The 16,375-nt window shown below is 48.7% G+C and overlaps 1 protein-coding gene across 3 annotated transcripts in view; it reads right to left on the bottom strand.

The window, feature by feature from the left end:
• The window catches only part of LOC146822157 (uridine-cytidine kinase-like 1), a 280,047-nt gene that overhangs the window by 181,215 nt on the left and 82,457 nt on the right, over positions 1 to 16,375 (bottom strand). The window contains exon 1 of one of the 3 annotated variants that reach the window (XM_085613284.1): positions 13,740 to 13,953. The exons of the other annotated variants lie outside the window; for them this stretch is intronic. Coding sequence (XP_085469410.1) covers positions 13,740 to 13,813 — 74 coding nt within the window. The 5' untranslated portion in view covers positions 13,814 to 13,953. Of the gene's footprint in view, positions 1 to 13,739; positions 13,954 to 16,375 lie in introns of those variants that run through there. 3 annotated transcript variants of the gene reach the window in all.

Genomic DNA, 16,375 nt, shown 5'->3' with positions numbered 1-16,375 from the left:
GTAGAACGCAGATGAGAACTGACCCATCCCATGGTGAGCATCTTAAATTTTTCTTTCTTCAAGAAGTAGTTGAGAAGACGCAGGTTTAATACAAGATGGAGGCCGCCCAACCTTCTTTGGCACCTAAAGATAGCGGTAATACCAAACACAATGTACTTCTGATACTGGCATCCTCTCAATGACTCCTTTGGCCATAAGAGCCAGTACTTCCTATGGTAAGAGTGCAAGGTGGTCCTACGTCAGCCGATCTGGGGACGCAGGAAGTGACAGCAGGGTGGGTTGGAACGGGTGCGAGTGACCCTGTTGGACAATCTGGAGCACCAATTTGTTTGATGTAATCTCCCACAACTGGTGCAGATGGTGTTGATTCTGCCGCCAACTGGGTGTCCCTGCTTGGTTAAGAGCGAACTAAAGAGGCTTTGATTGTGCAGCTGCCGGGGTAAGCAGCTAGGGAAAAACTCTGGCTTTGGGCCACACGAGGTTGTGGGAGCCACCGACATGACACTATTTTTTCATGCATTTGCTTGGATTTGCATCTAATCAGAGAGCATCCTGGAAGCATTATACGTAGCCTCATATTGTTAAACATTTCAAATGAGTACGCTTTTTAGGTCTCGCCTAGCGACGCAGCGCATGCGCTGCTCGACTTGGCGAGATCTATTGTTGTGGATTTTGCTTCGGAAGGGGGACAGGAGATGTTCACTTGCCCGGACAGCCGATGTGCACACTCACGGCGTCTCTTCTCTGGCGATCTAAGCTTTCACTTTTACGCGCTCCCACCGCGCTTTCACAACACCGTCGCTGCACTCGTGACACAGAGTGCTGCCTGTGTAACCAAGGACGCTTTCAGGTTTGTTTTTAATTCTGTCAGATATATAGCGGCTGTAAAAAGGCAACGTATGCAAATACACAACAGCAGAAAAAATTAAAACAAGGACTAGCGAGGTAATATCACTTCAGGACTTGATGTGCCGCCCGTGCTGAAGTTATAGGGCGTTCCATTCATGTTGCACCGAAGTGGTGTTTTTTACTGCTATTTTTGCCGTTTTCTTTGAAAAGACAACTTTGAAGGGAGGTTTGTTTTGCTGAGTAAATGCAAAGCGTGCTCAAAATTCAAATTCAAATAGACTTTATTCGGATTTCAACAAACCATCCATAAAAGCACAAAGACAAAAATTTTAAAATACACATTAAATACTACAATTTTGGGCCGCAGCTTATTACATGTAAGAATATAATTTATAAAAACAACAATGAAAACACAGATATCCTTCTGGCTGGGCTGTGCATGAGGCCATCATACAACAATATATAAAGTTATACATAGAAAATTAGCTCATAAATTTATGATGACAAAACTAATACGATGTATTAAATTTCAGCAAGACAAGCTTTAAAGTGCAAAGTGAATGTCTAAGCAAAACTAATCAATTTTCAATGACCTGCGTGAGCATACAATGGCTTTAAGAAAGCTACTAACTCTAAAAATTAATTCATCTGATCCTAGCATTAAAAAGTGTCTATAGGCAAGGTTGTGGTTAGACAAGTCATATTTCTTACAATATGGGATTAGATAATGTCTTGTAAATTTCATATAAAAACCACAGCCGAAAATGAAATGGGGCATACTCTGGGTTCCACCATGGTCACAAGGACAATGTAGTTTTTCCGGGTTTTTAATGTAACCCAGTGGAAAGCAGATGAGGTTTATAATGCTCCTATCCCTGAATCTAAATAATAGAAATCTGGTCCATCTACCCAGTTTTTTACATAAATAGGGCTGGGGGGACGTCAGGGGTTCAATGTGTGATTCCTGGATTAGTAAATAGTCAATTGTGGATTGTTTCACAGAGTCTGCTCTTTCCCTTTCATTGTGAAAATGCTGATAGAGTGCTCTTCTCACCAAGTTTTTATGGGAGCCGTCAATCCTGTCGGGGTATGTGAAGAGGTGACCGTAGTTGACACTCACAAGGCTCCTTTCTACCGCATTAATCCATGGGATTAGAGCTACATTATCACTTTTCAAACAATCTAAAATAATCTCACGAGTCAGGGAAGCTGCCGGGTTTTGCCATATCCTTAGCCAAAATAATGCAGGTCTCACTCTAATAAAATCCTCAACATATTGTAGTTTTAATTCATTGTGACATACAAAGGTCGGTGCACTAATAACTCCCCCCAGGATTTTGAGACAGAATCTGTTCTCTTCTCTCTATTTCTTTACAGTTCGAAAACCCCCAAACTTCAGCACCATATGTACCAGTTGGGAGACATTGGGTTCGGTAAATTTGTAGTAAACTAAGAACCACATCAGCCTGGCGTGGTTGGCGTAGGGAGGTGATGGAATTAATCGATTTTGAAAGTTTATTTCTCCCCATCGCCACGTGTGGTTGCCACGAACCGCTGTTAGAGAATAACAGACCCAGGTAAGGGAAAGTGCAGGTGCTTTTTAGGATGTTTGGGCCTATCACAATCTTTGGGATTTTATCATTTTTAGGGCCGCAAGTCATTATAAAGGATTTGTTGAAATTAGTGCACAACCCTAGATCGGACATATAATTAACAAATCCCGATATTAGGATACGCAGAGCATTCGGGGTGCGGCCCATAAGGACCGCATCATCCGCGTAAAGTAACGCCGGGATAGGTTTCTTATTGATAATTGGAACGTCCTTTGTCAAATTGCATAGGGAATGAGTTAATTCATTGATGTATAGAATAAAAAGCAAGGGGGCCAAGACACAGCCCTGTCTCACCCCCTTGCCGATTAAAATCTCATTCGAAACCTCACCATCATTGTTTAGTCGGACTCAAGCTTTCAGGTTGCGGTGAAGGTTGGCCAGAAAATGGACTAAGGGTTCATCTAAACCATAATTTAAAAGAATGGACCACAAGCGGGAGCGATTAACGAAATCAAACGCTGAACTTAGGTCCATAAAGCCAAAATACAGAGGAGATCGTTTGGCTCTCGTGTATTTGGCCATTATGAGGTTAAGGTTTAAGCATTGTTCCACCGTGCCAAGCTTGCTCCGAAAGCCAAGCTGACAACTATGGATAATGGAGTTTGTCTGCCCAGGTACTTATTTTATCGAATAGAACCCTGCCAAGGACCTTCAGGGTGTTGTCGATCAGGGATATTGGACGGTAACACCCCGGGTCCAACCTATTTCCCTTTTTAAAGATGGGAACAATAGTACTACAAGACCATGTAGGAGGGATGGATTCCTTACTTAAGTTATTAAAAAGGTTGCAGAGTAAGGGGGCCCAAAACCATGTGTTTGATTTTATCTGGTCGATGGACAAACCATCCGGGCCAGGGGCCTTATTGCCAGCACTATTCGCGATGGCTTCCTCCACCTCCTCTAATGTAATGACTACGGTGTCATCTGGGAAATTATCCTCAGTTGAATTCCCAGCTGTGGCATAAAGCTTTGAGAAATGGCTGACCCATGAATCTCCTGTGATGTTACATTTTATCGGGGTGATGTTGCTTCCCAGGGCTCTCAAGCTTTTTACTTCTTTCCAGAAACCAGTAGTATCTTTTAGGGCAATTGTTTTAGTGAGATTATCCCAATGGCTTATTAAGAGCTCTTCAGTTCTGGTTTTTAAAACCTGTTTATATTTAAAGCGTAATGAACTGACAAGGGATACATCTCGGGGTTTAGCTTCCAAAGCTTTCCTAAGTTCTCTATTAGCCCTCGAACAATTGGTATCAAACCATCTTTGATTATTTGTATTATGTTCTATTGCTGGTCTGGAAATAGCCCTTTTTATAACTATACATAGATCACCGAAGGATCTAATAATATCAGGGCCACCAAATGTTAGGCAGTTGGAAATCAACAGGGGATTATTCTTGATCACATTAGTTAAAATCTCTCGATTATTAATCCCTCTCCAGATAATCCTTAGTCTGTCTGTGGATACAATAATATTTTGAACTCCAACCTCATATGGGCCTACAGGTTTTTTAATAGATTTAAGATAAATTACTAACGGCAGATGGTCACTATATTGGCTGCTGACAACCTCAGACTTAAGTAGCACTTCACTAAGGAGGGAAGAGGTAAACATATAGTCAATCGTGGTTGAGCAACCACGGCCGATATACGTGGGGGCCGGTACCTTTCCCTCGTCGATTCCAAAATGGCCCATAACATCATCTAGGTCTCTACTATGTAAAAGATCCAATAGTTCAGAGCCTCGTCTACAGGGCGGAGATGTAAAATAAATATGAGCATTAAAGTCCCCGCCAACACAAATGCCATCAAATAGACCATATTTTTCACCATCCGCAACTTCGTCGATAAATTTAAACAATTCTAAAAAGGTGGGGTTAGGATGGTTGACAAAATCATTATTATAAAAATTTATAAAACAAATCTTTAACCTTGCAACATATTTTACGGCTACCAGGTTTTTACTAACCACATGTAGAGGTTCAATTTTCGTGTCCTTAGAAATTTTTGCCCAGATAGATAGACCAACACTCGGTCGTCCCAGAGCAGGAGATGGTACAATGAGATTGTGGCAAAAGAAACCCTCCAATAGTTGGGTACATGTACACCATGTTTCTTGTAGCATTACCACATCAAAGTTACTTATCCAGGTAACCCATTCTTTGATTTTCATCTTACCTGGAAGCCCTGCAATATTCCAACTAATGACACTTAGGGTGTCAGTTGATGGAGTAGTAGTGGAAAGAGTAGGGGCAATGGGACGATCTGAACAAACTACATGTGGAAGGACTAATCTATCTGGGCAGGGTTTATGGATACGTGTGGGATTAGCCGTATCCAGGGGCACTATGCTAACAACCTTATCCAATATAATAGGAGGTGTTGGTGGTTGTCAGTCTAAGCTTCCTAAGTCCGATAAGGCGGAAAATCTGTTAGCTATAGGGATGATATTAGAAACTGTCTGAATTGGTCTGTGGGGGGGCCTATAGAAATAACCCAATGGGTGAAGGCTTATTGCGGTGAATGTACTGACATGGGTGTTGTGTGTCCATGAAATATCTTACAAAATTCGGATTTCTAAAATTAATCACTATGCAGTCCCCGCTGATGTTTCTGTTGTGGCCCCACCCAGCTTACCCTACGAGTTAATATAATCTCATTTGATATGTTCCATCTTGCCCCTTTATGTTTTGTCAGCCAATTAATACATTTATTGTGTAGTTGTGCCCATGACTCACTTTGGCCTTCTTTTAGAGCAGGTACGCCTGCTAGCACTAAAACATATGGGCAAGATTCTGGGGGTAAGTTGAGTGGCGGCCCTAAATTGTTAGTGGGTCTGTTTCTTACTGATGTGCCTCCACCAGTACTTATACCATCCAAAGTAATACCTGTCCTGTCTGTTAAGGAGGCTAGCGGGGTCTTAGCATCCGAAATTGAGGTACCAGTCATTACTATTCCTTCTAAACCAGAGGGGTCGTGGTCGAGGCCCGTAGGCAATGTAGGTAGAATATTGGCTGAAGTACTATTAGATAAAACAGTTTTATCAACAGTTGGGCCTTGCATGTTTACACGGCCGGAATCGGCAGCGGCAGTCTGGCCCCCCTCCCTCAAATCATTGCATAAGGTTTCCAATTTACTCATAATTTTCTCGCCTCGAGCAACATCTAAGCTAATAGTTCCTTTCCTTTTAATTTCCTCTTTTTTGACAAGGTTTTCGATTTTGTCCAGTCTCTTAAAAACAGTATTAAATTGTTTAACTATTTGAATTTCAACTTGTTTAAAAATAGTATCGACAATAGTTTCTATCAAGTTGCCATTAAATTTAAATAAAGTATTTTGATCGGTGGACTCAGTCTGAGTACTGACTGTATTAACACTACTCTCCTTGGATGACATAGAGACCCCACAAATACTTTTGTCCGTGGTTGGAGACTCTAGTCTTCGTGTGAGAGTGGTAGGTCTCTCAGATCCTTCATCCGATGGTAATGGGGAAAGTAGTAAGTCCTCAGTGGCACTTGATATAACTATTTCACAATCTTTGGCTTTATCTTTGTTCCACATACTCTGTGGCGTCGGTTGATTTCTACAACGACCTGATTGTTTCCTTTTATTTATTATGCATTTCACTGGGCCTCTCTTGCGTTTCTCCCTTATAAGTTTGTTGGAGCATGGCGTTTTATCTAGTACTGGCTCCGCTAAACAGTCTGTTACAGCAATGGTCGGCAAACTTGATGTTCCAGCGGTCAAAGTTAGAGTGTCGACATTACTAATTGGTTTGATAACCGTTACTGTGGGGGAGAGGGGGAGGCCCAGGTTAGATAGAGCCTTAGGAGATTGAGAACATAGCAAAGTAGTAGTAGTGGTGGGGAATCCAAAAGACATTCTACGTTCGGTATCAGCAATCTCATTGGTGACCATAGTGAGGGCATTGGCCAACAATGAGTATCGATGTGGACGAATCAATAGGGGCGGCAGTGTCACCGCAAGTAGTTTTTGTTGTACGTTTACCCATGCTTCCAGTGATTACCTGTTTAGCCTGTAGATACAAGGGGTTGGCCCAGCCCGGCCTCTTCCGTCCCCTGACGGCCACAGACGGCCACAGACGGCCCGCCCTCTGCCCGGGCTCAGCCCGGCGACGCCCGCGCGCGTCCCGCGACACGGGGGGAGCCTCGACTCAAGTAGCGCCTCCGGGCGCGCTTTCCGCCGGATGTGGGCGGGTCACTGAGTGGCTGCTGGGGGCTGTAGTCCTCCTGCACGGCGGCCTCGGAGCAACAGGAGGCGGCGAGGGTGACTACCGGCGACTTTGCCCTGAAGCCAGGTAGGGCTGCTGCGTGGCGCTGCGTGACTGTTGCTGAAGGTTTGGTCCCCCCGCTCCACCGGGGGAGCCTCGACTCAAGTAGCGCCTCCGGGCGCGCTTTCCGCCGGATGTGGGCGGGTCACTGAGTGGCTGCTGGGGGCTGTAGTCCTCCTGCACGGCGGCCTCGGAGCAACAGGAGGCGGCGAGGGTGACTACCGGCGACTTTGCCCTGAAGCCAGGTAGGGCTGCTGCGTGGCGCTGCGTGACTGTGGCTGAAGGTTTGGTCCCCCCGCTCCACCGGGGGAGCCTCGACTCAAGTAGCGCCTCCGGGCGCGCTTTCCGCCGGATGTGGGCGGGTCACTGAGTGGCTGCTGGGGGCTGTAGTCCTCCTGCACGGCGGCCTCGGAGCAACAGGAGGCGGCGAGGGTGACTACCGGCGACTTTGCCCTGAAGCCAGGTAGGGCTGCTGCGTGGCGCTGCGTGACTGTTGCTGAAGGTTTGGTCCCGTGCTCAAAAACATGTAGCGCTGTGAATATGGGCTGTTCATGTAATTACTTTGCGAGTCGTGGTCCTTATCAGCTCTGCCTCCCTGTTAGCATCATTGCGGTTATTACATGTAATTTATAGAAAGCTTCCTTGGGATCTCAGACCCTAAGAGGCTTCAGACAACTGATGTGCGTGCAATCTGTGACTGGCCGGGCAATGTTTAGTTTAACACATTTACAGCTCGAAATGCAAGTCTGCTTCGCCGCGTATGAAGAGAACAATATTATGTATTATAAACGTCCAATATTTACAGCTCATCTGTTCTAATTCTGTACGCATGCAATGCCAATTAGTCTGTTTTGATATAACCCAAAATGTACACTATTGAACGAGCATTTTAAATCACATGTGAAGTGTTTTGTTGTTATATTAAATTAGAAGGACATGTTAACTCTAGGTCGAGCAGTCGAAAATGATTTTAAATGTACTCCTCATCTGGTGTCATTCTCACAGTGATTAGTTGTGCCACTTGGAGCAACAAGGCTGAGTGTGAGGGCACTGACTGTGTTTAATTTGTGCCGTGGCTCCAAGTGGGTAGGCAACAGCCCTTACATTTGGGAACCAAGACTTATTTTTCACATTCAGATTTTGAACCAGAATAAGAACGAAAGGAGCATGAGAAATGTAGGACACCATTGACAAAGAGACAAAGCACGGATGAAAAAGAATTTGCAAGAGTGAGATAAAAAGTGTGGGGTGGTGGAAGAAAGAGGCAAGGGTTGAAACCAAAACTAGCAGGACCAATATTTGGCATCGCCAGCACTTGAAAACACCAGTAGCGAACTCATTAAAAAACTTTGCCCCCTGCTGGTTTTGTTTTTTTGTACGGCAGTCCTGCTGTTGTCGGCTCCAAAAGCAGGTGTATTTAAGGCCAATATTGCCACAGGTGTAATCTTTGACTTTACTGCACTGTTCAGATATGTTATTATTAAAGCTCCATGCTGTGCAACTTAACAAATAAGCATGGCCGGCATACCCATCAAGGCAGTGTACTCACAATCCGAAAGTCCTAAACATTGCATCAGTTGTGCGTGTTAGTCCACCCTGAAACTTTTTCTTGGTGACATTATAAACCTGCACCCTGTTAATGCCAAAATCCTCTTTATTTGACCACCTCTAAATTGTTATAAAGTCCTTGGGTCTGAGGGGGGGGGGGGGGGGGGAGGTGTGAAAGCAAGTAGTGGGTCACTTACTGATACCCAGGCCTGACATCCCTGTGACCGACTCATGGAGAGCGCCTTTTTGTATAAAAAAATTCAGACCTTATCAAGTGTGACATCTTTCTGTTTCTTTTTGTGGCTCAATACAGCATTCAGCTTAATCAAGGGGATTCACCTTTTACCCACTTGGATGCAAAACCTTGAGACTCACTCAAGACAGATTGAGAGTGATGGTGTGAATGAACGTCTTAGGTTCAGTTATACTTTAATAAGATGGTACCCATAGAAAGTTTACTTTTTGCACCTAAGCTTGCATGTTAGGGGCAGGATACCTTCACTGCAAATGTTACACTCTGTAAATTAATATAACATAACATGTCAAAGGCGTGAGCTACTAACTACACAAGTCGTCTCACTGACCATGTTTTTCCTGCATTCATTATATAATTTGTGTGTTTTTAAAACCTATAAGGGGTGCGTGAACACACACTTTGTTCTGATAGTTTCTTGCTTACGAGAAGCAAGACTGGCAGTAAAAGATGCGCAGTTAATGCCAGTCTTGCTTCTCGTAAGCAACAACTATAAATACAAAGTGTGTATTTTCACACAGCTTGCCGATTTCTAAACGCAAATAAAAGGCATTGTCATTTACAATGCCAATCGCTCAAACTCTTGCAAATGCGATACCTATTGCATTGCAAATGCTGGTTTATACTGGAACCCCTGTCAGTAGGGCAGTCTGAACTTACGTTTCCTTAGAGCACTCACCCTAATAATAAAGGCTTTGTATTAATGAACCATAAATGCAAGTTTGCACAGCATTAACATATGGACACAAATATTACACTGCAGACAATGCCCTTCCCTGATCCATAATGTGGTACTGTAAACTGGCAGCCAAGGTGTTGGGCTGCAGGGGTTTGGGCCTACTTATCCCAAGCGCAAAGTAAACATGAAAACTTGCTGTCCTTGGCCACAAACAATATATCCTAGGTGTCGGACTATAAGAATTCCACACCCCGGTATAAGATCCTTTAGATTGGTTGACTGGTGTCCTTCCACTGCTCATATTTAGGAAACTATTTTTGTTTTTTTCATTCAAAAAAACTCATGATCGTGCATGTTTTCACTTGTGTGCTGCTCCCCACCACTCAAATACCATCCCTGTGCCAGTCCGTTCGTCCCCACCCCTCCCAGCCGGTCTGTAAAAGCACAACGAAAGATATTTTTTGCAGGAGTATGACAAAAGAGCAGATTTTAAGGCTTGTTTCTGTTTTAGTTCCTGCACTGCACATGCAGCATGAAAGCATAAGATTTGGCACACAAAGACCTTGATGATGCTGGGTAGAGGACCATTCGCTGCACTCACTTAGCTGGAATCTAAGGTAGAAGGTGCACATGGCATGACACTTCTCCTGGAGCTCCATAAACCTTTTCTCTGGGCTACTACAGATGACCAAGTATCTGAATCCTGCGGAAAGTAGATTGGTCCTTCACAAGACTTTTGCATTACATTTTAACATCCCTCATTTTTTTTTATTTTTTAAGAAAACGCAGTTTACTAGTCAAAAGTATTTGAAAAATAAACCATGCCATTTACAAAAATGTAAAACAATGTCCAGTTTGGAGATGTCATAAGATGGGTTTGCTGTTCCTACAGCATTTTGATGCTTTTTTCATTGTTTTTAACAATACTTTCCAAACACTAGCAAAGCCAGCAACTCGGCACTGGCATATTGAAGGCAAACCCCACTGGATTGGCCATTAATTATCTAAGCTGCAGTTCTAGTGTGTGAGTGACAATGTAATATTTTAGGGGTCTACAATCTGAGTAATAGTAAATATGTTTCAATTCTTTACTGCATGCATATGTCGGCCACGCAGGGGTTGCAGCATTTATTCTCGGTTTTGTGGCATATGCTGGCAATACAAAAGTGGACCGCTGCCCCCAATATCTGTTCCTCTGACCACGTGACCTTACAGTGGCACGTGCAGGCAATGCACCTCAATCACGAGACCAGCTCTGCAGGGGATCCGGTGTAATGAGGTTCCAGAGTCCTTAAGGGTGTAAACAGATGGAAGAGATAGCGCGTCACCTGCCCAGTTAAGACGGGGCAGAAGCAGCACTGGTCAAGGACGGAGTTGTCTCAGTAGTCGAGGTCTGAAAAACTGCTGCAGAGCGCTCGGTGCTCAGCCTAGATACTCACCCCCCCCCCCCCCCCCACTCCCGGCTTCCAGAGACCTCCACACCCCACTCCTGGCCTCCAGAGACCCCTTCTCTTGGCATCCAGACCCCCCCCCCCCCCCCGGACTACCAGTTTACAAATACCCCCTTCCCGAAACTCCTGCCCCCCCCCATGAACTACTGGCCTCCAGAGAACCTCCCCCACCCCAAACTCCTGGCCTGGCTTCAACAGAACCCTCCCCCCCCCCCCCCCCGCCAAACTCCTGGCCTGGCTCCCAGAGAACCCCCCGCCCCCAGAATCTCCTGGCTTCCAGAGAACAACCCCCCCCCGAACTCCTGGCCTCCAGAGACCTCACCCCCCCCCGCACTCCTGGCCAGGCCCCCAGAGACCCCCCGTAATTCCTGGCTTCCAGAAACCCCCCCGACTCCTGGCTTCCAGAGATTCCCCCCCCTTTACTCTTAGCCTCAAGAGACTCCCTCCCCTTTACTCCTAGCTTCCAGAGATGATCCCCCCCTCTGCTCTTGCCCTCCAGAGGACCCTCCCTACTCTTGCCCTCCAGAGATAACCCCCCCTCAACTCTTGGCCTCCAGAGATGATCCCCACCCTCTACTCCTGGCCTTCAGAGATAATCCCCCCCCCACCCTCAACTCCTGGCCTCCAGAGACTATCCTTTCCTCTACTCCTGGCCTCCAGAGAGATCCCACCCTCTACTCCTGGCACCCAGAGACTCCCCCCCCCCTCCCTCCACACTGCAGAGACACCCTCCCCCTCCTTCAGAGACCACACCACCCTACTCCTGGGAACCCCCCAGATGCCCCTACTCCTGGCTTCCAGAGATCGCCTCCCCTACTCCAGGCCTCCAGAGATCATCCCCCTCCACTCCCGGCCTCCAGAGATAAAGCACCCTCTACTTCTGGCCTTCAGAGACCACCCAACCCTACTCGCGGCCTCCAGAGACCACCCAACCCTACTCCCGGCCTCCAGAGACCACCCAACCCCTACTCCCGGCCTCCAGAGACCACCCAACCCCTACTAACGGCATCCAAGGACTGCCCCCAACCCTACTCCCGGCCTCCAGGGACTGCCCCCGACACTACTCCTGGCCTCCAGGGACCACCCAACCCTACTCCTCGCCCCCAGGGGCCACCCAACCCTACTCCCTGCCTCCAGGGACCACCCAAACCTACTCCCAGCTTCCAGAGACTGCCCTCTACTCCCGGACTCCAATGCCCCCCTACTCCTAGACTCCAATGTCGCCCCCCGCCCCTTCTGCACCACTCCTGGCTTCCAGATACCATCCTACTCCTGGCTTTCAGAGGCGCCCCCTACTTCTGGCTTCCAGAGACCCCCCCCCCTCTCCCCCTACTCCTGACCACCAGAGACACCCCCGCCCCACTCCTAGCCTCCAGAGACTGACCCCCCTACTCCTGGTCTCCAGAGAACCTCCCCCCACACTCCTGGCCTACAAAGACCCCCCTCTTCCCAATCACTCCAAATACCATCTACTCCTGGCTTCCAGAGACCCCACCCAACTTTTGCCTTCCTGTGACCCCCCTAATCATGAGTCCACCAATTCTGGCCTCCAGAGACCCCTCACCCCCGTATTTCTGGCTTCCGGAGACCCCTTCCCTCCCCCCTACTGCTGGTCTGTAGTTTCCATTCTGTGCAGCACACGGGATCCCCAAGGGCTCTCTCTCGAAGAACCTCTCTCTGAACCCAAGTGCACTCAGTTCTGATCACTTATACTCCTCCGATGCACCTCATGCAGGCTCCAGATGCACTCCAGGCCCCACAGAGCGCTCCGGATCTGCCTCCTTGTGACCGAAGGGGGCGGGCGGTTCCTCAGGGCTCTCGAACACTCCTCAGTCTGACACTACTCTGAAGCAGTATCGCACCGCATTCTGACACCAAGCGTAGGCGTGACCCTACACTGCTCTCTGAATGCACCTCATTCTGACACCAGGCATAGGCTTCTGACACCAGGCATAGGCGTGACCCTACAGTGCTCTCTGAATGCACCTCATTCTGACCCCAAGCGTAGGCGTGACCCTACCGTGCTCGGTGAATGCACCTCATTCTGACCCCAAGCCTAGGCGTGACCCTACACTGCTCTCTGAATGCACCTCATTCTGACCCCAAGCGTAGGCGTGACCCTACACTGCTCTCTGAATGCACCTCATTCTGACCCCAAGCGTAGGCGTGACCCTACACTGCTCTCTGAATGCACCTCATTCTGACCCCAAGCGTAGGCGTGACCCTACACTGCTCTCTGAATGCACCTCATTCTGACCCCAAGCGTAGGCGTGACCCTACACTGCTCTCTGAATGCACCTCATTCTGACACCAAGCGTAGGCGTGACCCTACACTGCTCTTTGAATGCACCTCATTCTGACCCCAAGCGTAGGCGTGACCCTACCGTGCTCGGTGAATGCACCTCATTCTGACCCCAAGCCTAGGCGTGACCCTACACTGCTCTCTGAATGCACCTCATTCTGACCCCAAGCGTAGGCGTGACCCTACACTGCTTTCTGAATGCACCTCATTCTGACCCCAAGCGTAGGCGTGACCCTACACTGCTCTCTGAATGCACCTCATTCTGACCCCAAGCGTAGGCGTGACCCTACAGTGCTCTATGAATGCACCTCATTCTTACACCAAGCCTAGGCGTGACCCTACACTGCTCTCTGAATGCACCTCATTCTGACACCAAGCGTAGGCGTGACCCTACACTGCTCTTTGAATGCACCTCATTCTGACCCCAAGCGTAAGCGTGACCCTAACGTGCTCTGTGAATGCACCTCATTCGGACCCCAAGCCTAGGCGTGACACACTGCTCTATGAATGCACCTCATTTGGACACCAAGCATAGGCGTGACCCTACACTGCTCTGTGAACGCACCTCACTTACACCAAGTGTAGGCGTGATCCAACAGTGCTCTGTGAATGCACCTCATCCTGCCCACACTCACTATACTGCACTATAACCCGGGACCCGAGGCTCTTCCAGTGCACCTTATCCGGGTGTCACAGACTCGCAGCTCTTGCACTGCACTCCAACCCCAGCACACGGGCTCTTCCAATGCACCTCACCTGCGGGAGCACCTGAAGCTGGAGCGGCCGGATATGACAGCTCCATAGTAACAGTGGCTGCCGGGGAGAGCCATGCTGTCCCCTCAGCAGTGCCCAGGCAGGGGGCAGTGCCCAGGTACGGAGCAGGTACGCTTTCCCGTGGTTCTCAGCTTCCTTCCACAGCACTGTCCGAGTGCAGTTGTCACCGGCTGAGCAGACTAACCCCACCTCCCGGGGCTCCAGGCGCATAGAGCAGGCACACCCCCTCGCGCTCCCCGGCCCCACACCTTGGGCACCTCTGGTAAGGGGCAGGGAGAATGCACCCCCTCCCCCCCCCGTCCGTGGGACTCCAGCACCCCCCCCCCCCCACACACAACACACACAGCCTCTGGGAGGCAGAGACACCACCCCACACTGCCCCCCTCCTCCCCCACGAAACCTTAGGACTCCATGGGAGGGATCATGCAGCAGGCACCCCCTCCCACAGGCCTGCCCCGCCTCGGAGAACACTTTGCCTCCTACTCTGGGACTCCCTCCCACAGCACTGCCCCCGCCCTTGAGAGAGCATGAAACGTCCCTCTGGCTCCGGGTTACACCAGCCTGACTGTATCAACAACCTCGACTGGGGAAGAAGACATCCAAAAATAGGCAGGGAGGGGGCCCGGCCAGAAACACGAGCACCAGGGAGGCTAAATTTAGTAGAGAGACCGGGCCCGCCGGCTGGAGGCTCCGATAGAGCGTCTCTCGAGGAGTGACAGCCCTGAAGGGGAGGGGCAGAGCAGTCTAGGATACAAACACAGCGTCCTAGGACACGGACACAAACACAAACACGGAGTGAGTGGGTGTAGCACGCACTGACTGACTGACCTGAGCAAAGCTAGGCACAAACCCCGACTGCCAGTAACCTAAACGCAAACCCCGAATGAAGAAAGACGCAAACCCCGACAGCCAGAAAGAGACGCAAACCCCGAAAGCCAGAAAGATGGACAAACCCCGAAAGCCAGACACAACCCTGACATGAGTAAAGTTAGTACACAAACACTGTCAGGCAGAAAGCAAGTATACAAATGGCAAAATAATCCTCACACACGGACACCCATTCATTCAGATCGCTGGCAAAAGGCTACGACACAAACAGTGACAGCAGCACGCGAGGACACAAACCTCGTGTGCGACGAAAAACCGAAAGCTAGGATACGGCCAGCAAGTTATAATATACAAACGCTGGACAGCAGCAATGAGACAGCAAGTCATGACACAGACCTAGAAAGAAGTCTAGGATCCAAACACCGGCCGCAACCTCTGTATTCCAGTTTACTGCCTGTCGGTGTTAATATCAAGCGCAGTAAGACGAGATACGAAGAGCGGCAGACTACAGGCTGGTACACCAACAGTGATAAAAGTACTGAGACCGACAGACCGCACACATGGCGACAACCAGGGTCACTACAGAGAGCAAGATGCAAACACAGACTAGCTACAATACAAGCACTGGCAGACAACCCCAGACGCAAGCTGTGCGCTACGACACTGATGACAACAGAAAGAACAAGCATTTGCAATGCAACAGGTCTTGCATTTGTGAAAGCGAGAGCTGTTGCTGTTAAAAATGATAATGTTTTCTATTTGTGTTTTTGTATGTAGTGGAGTGATGATATCTGCATAGCGCCATTGCCTCTTGTACGACCTCGTGGCGCTGGAGAACCAGAACATGGGAAATAGGTTATTATGAAGGAGGGGAGACAAGAGAAGTATGCCGTTCGGGGAAAAAGGGAACAACAATAGAATCATATGCTGCTGCAGCCCCAACATTTTAAACAGCACTATGTATTTCACAAACAAGACACGGAATCCACAACCTACTGCAGAGTCTCAGATCACAACAAACACATCGTAGCTCAAACGAAAGTTAACAAAAAAAAGCCGGACAGATGGTGCTGGGCACTGGAATGGTCTCTCCAAGTTCAATCCGTTACTGTACAGCTGCTGATTGTTAAATTCAAGTACTAAACTGGTACTAATGAGGTTTATCTTTACCACGGCCAGTCATTTGTGTCACAGACATTGTTTTTAGTTAAGAGCTCTCCCCACCCCCTGGGCCTTTTATGTGCAAGAAAAAGGTGTGCAAATGGCGACCCAGTTAAAACAGAAGGGAGCGGAGCTCACAGGGAGCTCAGGAGAACAAAAGGGAGCAGGGGGTTGGGTGGGTGACTGGCATAGGAGATGCGGGTGGTTAGGTGTCTGGGGAGGGGTTGGGGTGGGTGCATGGTGGTAGAGTGACTAGCACAGGAGCTGCGGGTGGTTGGGTGTCTGGGGAGGGGTTGGGGTGGGTGCATGGTGGCAGGGTGACTGGCACAGGAGCTGCGGGTGGTTGGGTGTCTGGGGAGGGGTTGGTGTGGGTGCATGGTGGCAGGGTGACTGGCACAGGAGCTGCGGGTGGTTGGGTGTCTGGGGAGGGGTTGGGGCGGTGCATGGCAGCAGGGTGACTTTGGCACAGGAGCTCTGGGGGGGGTTTGGGTCTGGGGAGGGGCTGGGGTGGGTGCATGGTGGCAGGGTGACTGGCACAGGAGCTGCGGATAGTTGGGTGTCTGGGGAGGGGTTGTGGTGGGTGTTTGGTGGCAGGGTGATTTTGGGTAGATATAGAAGACTCAAGTACC

Source organism: Triturus cristatus, chromosome 6 (genome assembly GCF_964204655.1).
Source record: "Triturus cristatus chromosome 6, aTriCri1.1, whole genome shotgun sequence".
Lineage (NCBI taxonomy): Eukaryota > Metazoa > Chordata > Amphibia > Caudata > Salamandridae > Triturus > Triturus cristatus.
Note: the sequence above shows the minus strand (reverse complement) of the source record. Positions and strands in the feature narration are given on the sequence as shown.